Genomic DNA, 14,018 nt, shown 5'->3' on the forward strand with positions numbered 1-14,018 from the left:
GACGAGGCTACTAGTGACGGTCGTGTTCAAAGCCGCTAAGTGGTTTTTCTTATTTATTGATTTGAAATTATTGTTTTTCCAAAACTTTTGATTTAAATTTAGTAGTATAACATTATTTTGTGATTTTTTGATTAATTTGGTGTATTTATTCTTTACTCGGCCTTGTAAAAGTATCGGTAAGGGTTTCCACGTGTTCGTAACTACTGTTAGTAACTTTCCCGCCATTGTGATACCGTACTAGATATACCGTAGGTTATATACCGTTAGTTGAACTTCGTTAGCAGTTAAATTGTACGTTTAAATAAATACATATAACGACTTAGATTACAAACGTAATATAATTAATAACATAACATAATTAATTAATAAATTAATAGAATCATGACTCAGACCAGAGCAGCAAAGCAAAAGGCTCAAGCTAATGGAAGTGCTGTGGCTCAGAGCAGAACTGAGGGGGGCAGTTGTCCTCTGACTCACAGCCTAATAAAATGCACTGTTTGCTTGATGTTTGCAGAGCAATCGGGTACGGAACATGATACTGCCAAGGGGGATGTCTTTGTGTGTGCGCGATGCAAGGAGTGTATCGATATCAGGCAACAACTCGGCGTTCTTGTGGGCCTAAATGAGAGCTTGAAGGACAGGGTAGATGCCCTCGAAGAAACTAAATCGAGGGGCCCATCAAGCTCTCAGCTGCCCACATCAACGCCAGAGCTTGCACTTGGGCATCGCGTGACACAGAGACAACCCCTAAGGCAGAATGCGCTGGTCCCGAAGGAACTAGTAGTTGTTGGTGACTCTATTGTCAGGGAAACGGGGAACATGCTTTGTAAAAAAGATAGGTGGAACAGGACCAGGGTATGTCTGCCAGGGGCAAAGGTTGATCACGTTGTAGAGCGAATATCATCTTTTAAGGGCACAAAAGGTGATATAGTTGTACACGTTGGCACTAATAATATTAAGAGTAGGAGACTGGCAGAATTACTTAACAAGTACAGGTCACTGTTGAACAAAAGCCGAGAATTAGGGTTGAATTTGAAAGTGTCTGCAATTCTGCCCAGACACGATAGGAGGGAGTATATGATGAGAGCCTTGTCGATCAATTCGGCCCTGGAAAGATTGTGCAAGGCTCAAGGGGTAGAATTTTTTTCAGCCTGGACTGTACTTGTTAACAGGAGAGATTGCTTCTACAGGGATGAGATACACTTAAATAGAAAGGGTGCAAGAATATTTGCTGATGCTATCGAGGCAGTGTTAGGTGGGTCGGAAAACTGCTAGCTTGGGGGGAGTCAAAGACCAATAGATTGACAGCAGCCACTGGCAGAGGTGAAAGAGATTCTTGCACTGCTTCTATTAGAATGAGCAGAAGCCTGGAAAACAAGATGCATGGTATTTCCGAGACTGCTGGGAGCCATTGCGGTACAAGTAAACACATGGGTTGTGTTAGGGTAGCTAAGAATAGAAACAGGTGCAGGTATACTTGCGTGTACACCAATGCTAGGAGTTTAGTAAATAAATTTGATGAATTTGAGGTATTGCTCAAAACATCGTAGGCAGATATTGTTGGGATATCAGAGACGTGGTGTCACACAGATATAAGGGATGCAGAACTGCAATTTGGGGAGTACAACGTCTACAGAAAGGATAGACAGGATAGGAAGGGGGGAGGGGTTATGCTATTAGTTAAGAAACACATAAAAACCAAGCAAGTGAAGCCAGTCGACATCGCTGGACAGTGCAGTGTGGAGTCAGTTTGGTGTGACATAAACATTGGGAGATCAAAATTGAGAGTAGGAGTGTGCTATAGGCCTAACGACTCTGATGAGTATAATAAGGAACTGTACAGGGAAATAGAGTGGGCCAGTAAATCAGAGTGTCTTATAATGGGAGATTTTAATTTCTCAGATATTGACTGGAATTTGGGGGCTGGTTACTCACACACTAGCAGGGCTTTTGTGGATTTATTGGATGATTGTTTTCTACATCAGCATGTTCGGGAGGCAACTAGAGGGAGTAATACTCTTGATTTGATTATCAGCAGTGATTCTTCATGCATTAAGAATCTGCAGATAAATGAACCACTAGGTGGCAGTGATCACAGTGTGCTGAAGTGGGATTTACTCAAAGAGGTAACTACCATTAGGGGTAAAGGGAAGGGTTATTGCTTCCGTAAAGGCGACTACGATGGACTGAGACAGTATTTAAATTCTATACAGTCGGACCAACTGATGATGTTACCAACAGCAAATTCAAAATGGGAAGCATTCAAAGAACTTATCTTGGAAGCTACTAGGCTTTCCATACCAACTAAGAAATATTGTTCAAGGTTTAGGCCAAAATGGATGTCAGATGAACTAATGAGGCATATGGCAGAGAAGAAAAATGCATGGGATACATACAAATTAACACATGACACAGAAGCCTATGATAGATACAAGTTGATATGCAACCAAGTTACAAAGGAGGTTAGGCAGGCGAAGGCAGATTACGAGAAATCCTTGGCAAGGGATGCAAAGAAAAACAGCAAAGATTTCTTTACTTATGTAAACTCTAGAAGGAAGGGGATGAATCAGATTGGTGCACTTGATATTGATGGGTCAAGTGTTGATGATCCTGCTCAGGTAGCTAACAAACTAAATGAATATTTTGCATCGACATTCACACATGAGGAGTTATTCAGCGAGGGGAATGCCAGAGGTGTATTCAACTCTAGCAGTAAGCTACAGAATCTTGAAATAACTGGGAGTAAAGTGGAGGAGAAACTGTTGAAGATAAACACAAGAAAGGCACCCGGGGTGGATGGGATCTATCCAGTTATATTAAAGGAGGCAGCAAAGGAAGTAAGCAAACCCTTAGCTATAATTATGAGAGCTTCCTTGGAGTCAGGGGAGGTACCCATAGACTGGAAATGTGCAAATGTGACCCCAATTCACAAAGGAGGATCAAAGGCTGACACAAGTAATTATAGACCTGTGAGCTTAACTTCTGTTCCAGGAAAATTAATGGAGGCACTGGTTAAAGAAGCACTGCAGGATCATTTAGACAAGACTTCAGTTATAGCTCAGACACAGCATGGTTTTGTTAAGGGGAAGTCTTGCCTGACCAACTTGATTGGATACTATGATGCAGTCACAAAAGAACTGGATGCAGGGAATAACTTTGATATTATATACTTGGATCTTAGAAAGGCTTTTGATACTGTTGCACATGGAAGACTGTTACACAAATTGGAGCAGTGTGACATTGGAGGCAAATTGCTGCTATGGATAAAGGGGTGGTTGAGGGGGAGAAGACAGAGAGTGGTAATCAATGGACACTGCTCATCGTGGACTGATGTTATTAGTGGAGTCCCTCAGGGCTCAGTGTTGGGTCCATTATTGTTTTCTGTATTTATAAATGATATTGATGATGGTATATCGGGCTTAATGTCCAAGTTTGCAGACGATACAAAGGTTGGCAGGGTTGTCAAGGACACTACTGACACTATGCTGCTGCAACAGGATCTGGAAAGGTTGAGCAGATGGGCTGAGAGGTGGCAAATGAAGTTTAACATTGACAAATGTAAAGTACTACACATGGGAAACAGCAACCCCAGAGCAACGTATCAACTCTGTGGTACTACACTGACAGTGGTAGAGAATGAAAGGGACTTGGGGGTGGTTGTGCAGGCAGATATGAAGTTCACTGAGCAGTGCAGACGGGCTGCAAGAGTAGCTCATGGAGTATTGTCAATGATATACAGGAATTTTTCCAGCAGGGATAAGGAGGTGATTATTCCATTGTATAAGGCGATGGTCAGGCCACACCTAGAGTACTGTATACAGGTCTGGAGGCCTCATTTCAAAAAGGATGTAGAGCTGCTGGAACGAGTACAGAGAAGGGCAACAAGATTAGTGAATGGAACAAAGGGGTGCTCTTACGAAGAAAGGCTTAAGTTTTGCAAATTACAGTGTCTGGAGACTAGGCACCAGCGAGGTGATCTGATAGAGGTGTATAAAGCCTTGAATGGTTTAAGCATGCTCAATGCTGATGGGATTCTTCCTCTAGCTCAGAAAAATCACCTGAGAGGGCATAAATTCAAATTGAGGAAAGACAGATGTAGGATAGACGTGCGGAAATTTGCCTTTAGCCAGCGGGTGGTTGGTTGGTGGAACAGACTTCCATCCCTTGTGGTGGAGGTTGATAGCCTAAATAAGTTTAAGGCTCAGCTGGACAGGTATTTTGAACGAACAGAGGGGTGAAGTGGAAGTGGGTTTTTTTTTTTTTTTTTTGGCTGATGCTGCATAAGCTTGCTTTCTTGCATCAAATGCCTCTACTAATGCTAATGCTAATATTCAGGATAGTAAAGATTTACAAAAAAATTTATACCACTGAATGATATATAAAATATTTCAATTGAATTTTTTTTTCATCAGTGACAATATAATTATTTTGATTCAGTTGTGACTGTTCAAACAGTTCACACACATCATTAGTATGACTGGAGAAAATTCAACTAAACCACTTTTCCAGTGTTACCTGGTTGTAGCAGCATCATGGTCACTACCTCCAATACGGTCATCTCCATTATCAGAATTATTTTTTCAGGGTTGTCAAAAGCCAGCATGGGCCCCAGGACAAACAGCATAATCTGTACATCATTAATCTACTCTAACAGTTTCATTTCACCCTCAATACTAAAATCAACTACAGTAATTCTTTTACATTGTGACATGGCAATAACTAATCACACAGAAATCACATAACTACATAATTAAACAGCAAACAAGAACACTGGATTCTAGAATTGAAACATACTGAAATAATAAGACTGGAATAAAATACCCATTTTTTTTTTTTTTTCACTGATTACACAACAAACAAGTATGCCACATTCTGAAATCTAAAATGGAATCATAATTAAGAGTGTAAAAATATTTCTTGACTAAATAAATATTTCTTGTCTAAGAGTATGAAAGGGTTGGTTTATGCATGGTTAGTGCACGTACATCATTTCTACTACCCAGGTAGTATGACTGCATCGTTTAATTATATCTCATATTGTGAATACCTTCACGAGTGGCTGAGGTATTGCACTGCTTTGAATAAGTAACGTATCATTTTCTTTGAATATAAGTAACATTTCATTTCATACTACCTGGGTAGTAGAAATGATGAACATTCACTAACCATGCATAAACCAACTCTTTCATAATAAGAGTGGTCACATATCTATTGTTTTCTCCAGGTCAATTTGCAACCAAATTACTTATACTGCTGACCTGCAGGTTTTCTTGGATGTGCCATTCCAACACTCATCCTGTTGTTGGCTTAAAATCTCTCTACCACATTCTATCAAATTCATCTGTTGCCTCTATTGTTCTCCAAACTCCACTAATCACTTTGAACTCTGACTTCATTTCAATCAAATTTGACTTTCTCCAGTCCAACTTTCCTAACAGTGAGGTAATTTCTCTTGGTGATTTTAATGTTCACAACTTCAGTTAGCTTCCATTTTCTATTCACATGGACCCAGCTGGTCAAGATGCCAAGGCTTTTGCAACTACTAATGACCTCACACAGATTATTCATTTACCTACCAAAATACTAGCCAATCTTAACCACGCAGCCAACATGCTTGATCTTTTTCTCACAAACAACCATTCTAAGTACACGGTCCAGGTAAGTGGTACTCTAGGAACTTCAGATGACAACTTGGTGATGGTCTCTTCTCCAATGGAGCCTTTCTCAACCTCATGTTGTTTGGCATTACAAGAATGTGAAATGGGATGATCTGTGAGATTTCTTTTCTTCTCTTCCTTGGTCAGATTATTGTTTCAAATTTTCTGATGTCATTTCTTGCTCAGATCATTTCAGTGAAATTATTCTTGTGGGGATGAACTCCTTTATTCCACACTCTGCCTTAAAATCTCATCCTTTATCCAAACATTCCAATAAAAGTGCTAAGGCTGTTCAAGAGAATAATGTTGCATATTGTAATTGGCTTGTTTTCAAATCTCCAGGTTCATTTTCTGCCTACACTAAAGCTCATAACAATTTTAAAGCTGTTATTGATCAGTCCAAACTAGATTTTGAAAAGCTAAGAGTAGAAAATTTGCTTCTTGTCCAAATGGTAGTCAAGAAATTTTGTCTCTTGCCAAGGCTATTGGCCACAAGTTTTGCTCATCTCTGTCAAAATCAGATGGTTCTATTGCCACTTCAGCTAAAGATATAGCTGCATCAACATGTCTGTTACTTGAGCTTCAGGTACCACAATGACTGCCTTCTTGTACAGCATTTCAATTCATATGGGAGACACTATAAATATGCTAGTTTCTGACAAGTTAACTGATAGGATTTTAATTTGGCAAGCGTCATAAGAATTCTGTAGTTGCTGTTTGTGGATACACTGAAAAATTCTCACTTGAATTCCAAATTGTAAAACATTTGTGCTGTGGAAACAACTTAGAGAAATAAGTGTGCTAAAACCATTACAAATAAATGCTGGTAGAAGGAGTTGACAAACTGCAATATTTGTCTCAGACAACATAAATGTTTCATTCGTAAGCATACAGAGGACATTACACAAACAGCAATTATATTAAATTAACACAAGTTTCTACATTTAGAAACTTGTGTTACTGGCTCATTTTACAATGTAAATGCAATCCTCAATTTCTTAGCCATATTTTGGTTACAGTTGAATCATGTTTTACAAGAAATGGAATGATTTCTCAATTCTCAAAACCCTCATACCTGGGACAAAGAAAATAAGAGATTTTAAGTAATTATTATTAAAATACTTTTTGCTTTAATATTTGGCATGGTATTCTTGGGGGCAATCTCATTGGTCCTTATTTTTTTAACAGCAAGCCTTTCAGAAATGGCATACAGTCCTTAATTTTCTGCAATACAATTTGTGGGAACTACTGGAACACACCCTTGAAAATTAGCAGAGGATGCAGTTTACGCATGATGATACATCAGCCCACTTTTCCTGTGATCTTTTTGGCTTTTTAAATCTGGAGTACAATAACTGATGGACTAGATAAAATAGCCACCACACTCATCTAAACTCACATCCTAGATTACTTTGTGCAGGGTCACATAAAATCAGTGGTTTATTCTATGTGTATTACTATGCAAAGGTGTAGGTGAACTGAACTCATATTCTGGAAGTTGCTGAAACCATTAACTTACATTAATTACAACTCAAAAAGGAACAAATGCACTCATGTGGCATTTGTGAGACACTTTTTTTTTAATCATAAAAAAATTAAATTTTTTACTCAAATTAAAATGGCATTTTATTAATTATAATTTACTAAACTCAATCACGAAATATGGAACAAAAATGAATTGAAAACACAGACACTTTTACGGGCTCTAGCAAACACAATGTGACCATCTGAATTTTTGTCAGTTTTTCTCATTTAGTTCTTACTGGTACCTCACAGATGCCACATGCGAATGGGAGTTGCCGCTAAGAAAGATAAACCCTTTTGTTTATCCAGAATCTGTTCAATGCCAAACAAAAAATTAATTTTACATAATTCACAGTATTTGAAAGAACATTGAAATGAAACAAAAAATACTTGAGTTAGAGAATACTGGTGGGCAACAAGGAAATTGCGGAAAAAATTATAAAAGTGGCATCTATCAAATGCCATGTTAGCAGGGTATTACATTAATGAACAGCTACTTTGGTTGTTTTACTTTTAGAGATTTTTTCAGTTTCTTTTTTACATTATTTAATTTATGATTAATGTTTAATATATCTGAAATAAAGATTTTTGAGATATGTGTTTGTTGGAACTTTTTTCTTCCTTTTGGCTGTAAAATATTCTGCTACATTTGTTCTGTACAATTTTGAAATGCCCTATATAGTTCAATGAGTAACTTTCAATTTTTTTAGAGTGGCGGTGTCAAACTGATAAGTACCATAAGGAGAACCTCTTATTTCATTTGTTATACTCGGGTATAAGCAAGAGATAAATTTCCTAATACAAATCAACTCAAATATTAAGAAACTCATTTTTTATGGCTTTATTTTTATCTAAAGAGTTTAATAATTCAAAATTATGACTGCATATATGGAAAACAACCGAAACAGTTGTAAATTTTAAAAATATACATATAAAAAAAATCCCTAAGAACTGTCAATGTAGAGGGGAATGCCTGTTATTTACACATTGTGAAGGATCAAAAAAGAAATCTGATTAAACAGATTAATAAAATTTGTTTTCCAGGTTATAACTTCATGTACAATATATCTCTTAAAAGTTATTCTAGAAAAAATAATAATAAATACACACTTTTTTTAAAATCTTGAATGGAAATATTACATGGGCTATGAGTAACACAATTTAACCTAATAAAATCAAGTTGTAAAATACATTATCATCACATAAAATGCATATTTTTTTCATAATTCAACTTATAAAATAAACAATGCATATATTACTACTAAAAACTATATTCAATCAAATGATATATAATATATATTCTTTTTAATGCGCATTATTTATATTACGATCTGAATATTTAGCTCTATAATCCATTTTCAATAATATTTCTCATCATTAATTTATTTGCTAAAACTCTTTACTATCAGAATGACTCTATCTGTCACAAGTTCTCAAAATATATAATTCTGTGTAAGCAACCATAATAATATTTATTTTCAACTCTATCTATTTTTAATCATAACAAAGATTATTTCAATTCGTTTAACGTATTAGTTGTGTATTGTATTTTTATTTTTTAGATAATACGTGTACCTCGTTCTTCGCCGATCCTGACATCGAAAAACACGTGTGGATTACCTTCGGAAGGGGCCGCCATCTTCGATGTGCAGCAAAATTTGATGACGGAAACTGAATGTATTTCCGTTTTGTTGCGTCATCAGTCATGAATTGCAATATTTTTTTCTAGAAGAAGTGAGTGTGTAGGTGTTTAGTGGGTATAAATGTAAACAGGTGCTTCTCAGTTGACTAGTATAGGTTTTGAATGTTTTATTTGCAGGTTAGGTGTCAAAATATCTATTTTGTATATTTCCGAGAACTGCATTATACACTTACACTGTGATTCCATTTGATGCTGCATATTTAGTACATCGCAAGTGCAATAACCAAATTTTGATTATTAATGGAATTTCCTGAACTTGGGCAAAATTGTTCAGAAAAATCTTGTAACCTCCTAGGTGAGTTGTAATTTGTAAGGTACATTTTTATGGAAATATTATTTTAAGATATAATCTGATTGCTTGTTGTGGCTATAATATGTTTGAAATATTAACACATATTTCAGATTTTTTTTTATTATTCGTTGTCTTGAGCAACTTCGCTGTGAAGAATAATTTTTAACTAGCGTACGTTTTTTTTTTATCTGTTTTTCCTTTTGAAAGTTTTCAGCTTCAAACCAAAGAGCACCGCTGTATGATATCAGCTGATATTATGTGGGTGAATGCTATTGCATATATACAGTAGCATTCACTGCTATACATATATATATTATTAGTATAAAATACACTAAGTAGATATTTATTTGCATAGAAATAAACTAATGAAAATACGGTGTACCCTGGGAGCGATATATGTTGTGAATGAGGGGGGGAAGAAAGGAACCGGAAAAAATAATTGTAACTATAGAAAAGTAAACCAAATGAAATTTTTGAAGAGACGACCTATGTGGAGATAGCATTGCAGAGTCTTTCATAATTTTTGTCTTCATCAGAGGTCATATAACTTATAATATATATTAAATGGTACAATGGATGAAAAAAAATTTATTTTTCAGTTGATGAAATAGTTTCATTTCATCAACTATTAGAAAGTGCTAATTACATGTTTGTTGCTTTTTGTAATTTTACCTTTCTTCTACTACTATGGACAAGTATAGAAACGCAGTTCCTGATACATGGTCAGGTGTAGTCCCCTGCTGAAATTACCTGACCATGTATCAATATATATATATATAACGAAGCTGACATCAGATTCTGCACTTTTGCCTTACCTATATTCGACCATTATCCAAATATTTCCCCCCCACATCTAATGACATCTATACCACTTTTTATTTTATTTGTATTTTACTGTACAAATTTTACTTTACACTTCATTCACCTTCTATTGGCTATGTAATTCAGTCCATAATTTTCTTAATTCATCATAACTTTTAGGATATTAACATTCTTTCGCATATCTAGAATAGATGTGCAGAAATTTGCCCTTAGCCAGCGGGTGGTTAATTGCTGGAACAAACTTCCATCTGTCGTTATATATATTGTAAGTAGAACGTGTAAATTAGATTTAAGTCTAATGAAAATGCGGTATACACTGGGAGCAATATATGGAATGAAAAAGAGGAAGAAATGGACTGGAGATTAAAATGAGAAGTGAAAAAGCAACTAAAATGGAATAACATTGTGGTGTCTCTCACAATTTGTGTCATCATCAGAGGTCATCCACCGAAATTATGAAAAAGACAGCAATATTCTTGCTTCTGTTTCCAACATGGTCTGTATGCTATGGTGCATGTGTAGTTACCACGTGCTGTGAAGGCAAATTTAGATATGAATTTTTCATTAATAAGTTTATAAAGGAGTGCCAATAAAAGTGGTTATAATATGTAGTGCATACAGATCATGGATGACCTTATATATATTCGTTTAATTGTAGATTGTTACCGATTATTGGTGTTTTTCATATAAGTATTAGTGTTCATACAAATTTGTAATCAATATACGTAAGTTAGTTATAATCCAGTTTAATACTGGATATTAAACTGGATTATAACTAACTTATGTATATTATAAACTATGGACCCCAGTACTCCAGGCCCATTCGTTATTAATTTGTAATCAAGTTATCCTAGTTTGGTTATCTTCATTCCACATGGCCTATACATTTTGAGTTAAGATAAAAAGTATAATGCTAAATGATAATGATTTTTCATAACATTTTTACTAATGAAAACAATTTATCTGTAGCAAGATAATTATTAAATCTTAATTTCTGTATAAATTTATATAATAATATAACTAAAAGAATACATACATCTAAACGTAATAACCACATTTTTTTATATATATATATATATATATATATATATATATATATATATATATATATATATATATATATAAATAAACAAATGTGCATTTTAAATATCATTTTACAATGACTATCCAAGAGTGCCTATTTCTTTAAACAAAGCATTCTTCTGATCTGGATGGAGCTAATTATCCAGGGTGAATATTATTTTGTGCTGCAGTGATCCTTTTTTTTTTTTTTTTTTCTCCCAGCAATATTAGCATTAGTAGAGGCATTTGATGCAAGAAAGCAAGCTTATGCAGCATCAGTCAAAAAAAAAAAAAAACCCCACTTCCACTTCACCCCTCTGTTTGTTCAAAACACCTGTCCAGCTGAGCCTTAAACTTATTTAGGCTATCAACCTCCACTACAAGGGATGGAAGTCTGTTCCGCCAACCAACCACCCGCTGGCTAAAGGCAAATTTCCGCATGTCTGTCCTACATCTGTCTTTCCTCAATTTGAATTTATGCCCTCTCAGGTGATTATTCTGAGCTAGAGGAAGAATCCCATCAGTATTGAGCATGCTCAAACCATTCAAGGCTTTATACACCTCTATCAGATCACCTCGCTGGTGCCTAGTCTCCAGACACTGTAATTTGCAAAACTTAAGCCTTTCTTCGTAAGAGCACCCCTTTGTTCCATTCACTAATCTTGTTTGCCCTTCTCTGTACTCGTTCCAGCAGCTCTACATCCTTCTTGAAATGAGGCCTCCAGACCTGTATACAGTACTCTAGGTGTGGCCTGACCATTGCCTTATACAAGGGAATAATCACCTCCTTATCCCTGCTGGAAAAATTCCTGTATATCATTGACAATACTCCATGAGCTACTCTTGCAGCCCGTCTGCACTGATCAGAGAACTTCATATCTGCCTGCACAACCACCCCCAAGTCCCTTTCATTCTCTACCACTGTCAGTGTAGTACCACAGAGTTGATACGTTGCTCTGGGGTTGCTGTATCCCCATGTGTAGTACTTTACATTTGTCAATGTTAAACTTCATTTGCCACCTCTCAGCCCATCTGCTCAACCTTTCCAGATCCTGTTGCAGCAGCATAGTGTCAGTAGTGTCCTTGACAACCCTGCCAACCTTTGTATCGTCTGCAAACTTGGACATTAAGCTTGATATACCATCATCAATATCATTTATAAATACAGAAAACAATAATGGACCCAACACTGAGCCCTTAGGGACTCCACTAATAACATTAGTCCAGGATGAGCAGTGTCCGTTGATTACCAATCTGTCTTCTCCCCCTCAACCACCCCTTTATCCATAGCAGCAATTTGCCTCCAATGTCACACTGCTCCAATTTGTGTAGCAGTCTTCCATGTGCAACAGTATCAAAAGCCTTTCTAAGATCCTAGTATATAATATCCAAGCTATTCCCTGCATCCAGTTCTTTTGTGACTGCATCATAATATCCAATCAAATTGGTCAGGCAAGACTTTCCCTTAACAAAACCATGCTGTGTCCAAGCTATAACTGGTCTTGTCTAAATGATCCTGCAGTGCTTCTTTAACCAGTGCCTCCATTAATTTTCCTGGAACAGAAGTTAAGCTCACAGGTCTATAATTACTTGTGCCTTTGATCCTCCTTTGTGAATTGGGGTCACATTTGCACACTTCCAGTCTATGGGTACCCCCCCCCCGAGTCCAAGGAAGCTCTCATAATTATGGCTAAGGGTTTGCTTACTTCCTTTGCTGCCTCCTTTAATATAACTGGATAGATCCCATCCACCCCGGGTGCCTTTCTTGTGTTTATCTTCAACAGTTTCTCTTCCACTTTACTCCCAGTTATTTCAAGATTCTGTAGCTTACTGCTAGAGTTGAATACACCTCTGGCATTCCCCTTGCCGAATAATTCCTCATGTGTGAATGTCGATGCAAAATATTCATTTAGTTTGTTAGCTACCTGAGCAGGATCATCAACAGTTGACCCATCAATATCAAGTGGACCAATCTGATTCATCCCCTTCCTTCTAGAATTTACATAAGTAAAGAACTCTTTGCTGTGTTTCTTTGCCTCCCTTGCCTAGGATTTCTTGTAATCTGCCTAACCTCCTTTGTAACTTGGTTGCATATCAACTTGTATCTATCATAGGCTTCTGTGTCATGTGTTAATTTGTAAGTATCCCATGCATTTTTCTTCTCTGCCATATGCCTCATTAGTTCATCTGACATCCATTTTGGCCTAAACCTTGAACAATATTTCTTAGTTGGTATGTAAAGCCTAGTAGCTTCCAAGATAAGTTCTTTGAATGCTTCCCATTTTGAATTTGCTGTTGGTAACATCATCAGTTGGTCCCACTGTATAGAATTTAAATACTGTCTCAGTCCCTCGTAGTCGCCTTTACGGAAGCAATAACCCTTCCCTTTACCCCTAATGGTAGTTACTTCTTTGAGTAAATCCCACTTCAGCACACTGTGATCACTGCCACCTAGTGGTTCATTTATCTGCAGATTCTTAATGCATGAAGAATCACTGCTGATAATCAAATCAAGAGTATTACTCCCTCTAGTTGCCTCCCGAACATGCTGATGTAGAAAACAATCATCCAATAAATCCACAAAAGCCCTGCTAGTGTGTGAGTAACCAGCCCCCAAATTCCAGTCAATATCTGGGAAATTAAAATCTCCCATTATAAGACTCTCTGATTTACTGGCCCACTCTATTTCCCTGTACAGTTCCTTATTATACTCATCAGAGTCATTAGGCCTATAGCACACTCCTACTCTCAATTTTGATCTCCCAATGCTTTTTCTCTGTACAATTGTTCATTAGAGTCATTAGGCCTATAACACACTCCTACTCTTATTTTTGCTTTCACAGTGCTTGTCACACCAAACTGACTCAACAGTGCACTGTTCATCTATATCAACTGGATGCATTTCTTTTGATTTTGTTTTTCTTAATTAACAGCATGACACCTCCTCCCTTCCTATCTT

At 36.6% G+C, this 14,018-nt stretch overlaps 2 protein-coding genes across 2 annotated transcripts in view; one reads left to right on the top strand and one right to left on the bottom strand.

Annotated features, from left to right (window-relative positions):
• The window catches only part of LOC150080733 (peptidyl-prolyl cis-trans isomerase D-like), a 154,840-nt gene extending 146,020 nt beyond the window's left edge, over positions 1-8,820 (bottom strand). The window contains exon 1 of the mRNA XM_090381783.1: positions 8,757-8,820. Within this exon, the coding sequence (XP_090237909.1) occupies positions 8,757-8,820 (64 nt within the window). The remainder of the gene's footprint in view (positions 1-8,756) is intronic.
• Positions 8,821-8,941: 121 nt separating this feature from the next.
• The window catches only part of LOC150080734 (AN1-type zinc finger protein 2A), a 100,181-nt gene continuing 95,104 nt past the window's right edge, over positions 8,942-14,018 (top strand). Inside the window, exon 1 of the mRNA XM_090381287.1 lies at positions 8,942-9,178. Within this exon, the coding sequence (XP_090237413.1) occupies positions 9,124-9,178 (55 nt within the window). The 5' untranslated portion in view covers positions 8,942-9,123. The remainder of the gene's footprint in view (positions 9,179-14,018) is intronic.

The sequence above is a fragment of the Mastigoproctus giganteus genome, chromosome 9 (assembly GCF_048544385.1).
Source record: "Mastigoproctus giganteus isolate SK-2022 chromosome 9, ASM4854438v1, whole genome shotgun sequence".
In the NCBI taxonomy this organism is placed as follows: domain Eukaryota; kingdom Metazoa; phylum Arthropoda; class Arachnida; order Uropygi; family Thelyphonidae; genus Mastigoproctus; species Mastigoproctus giganteus.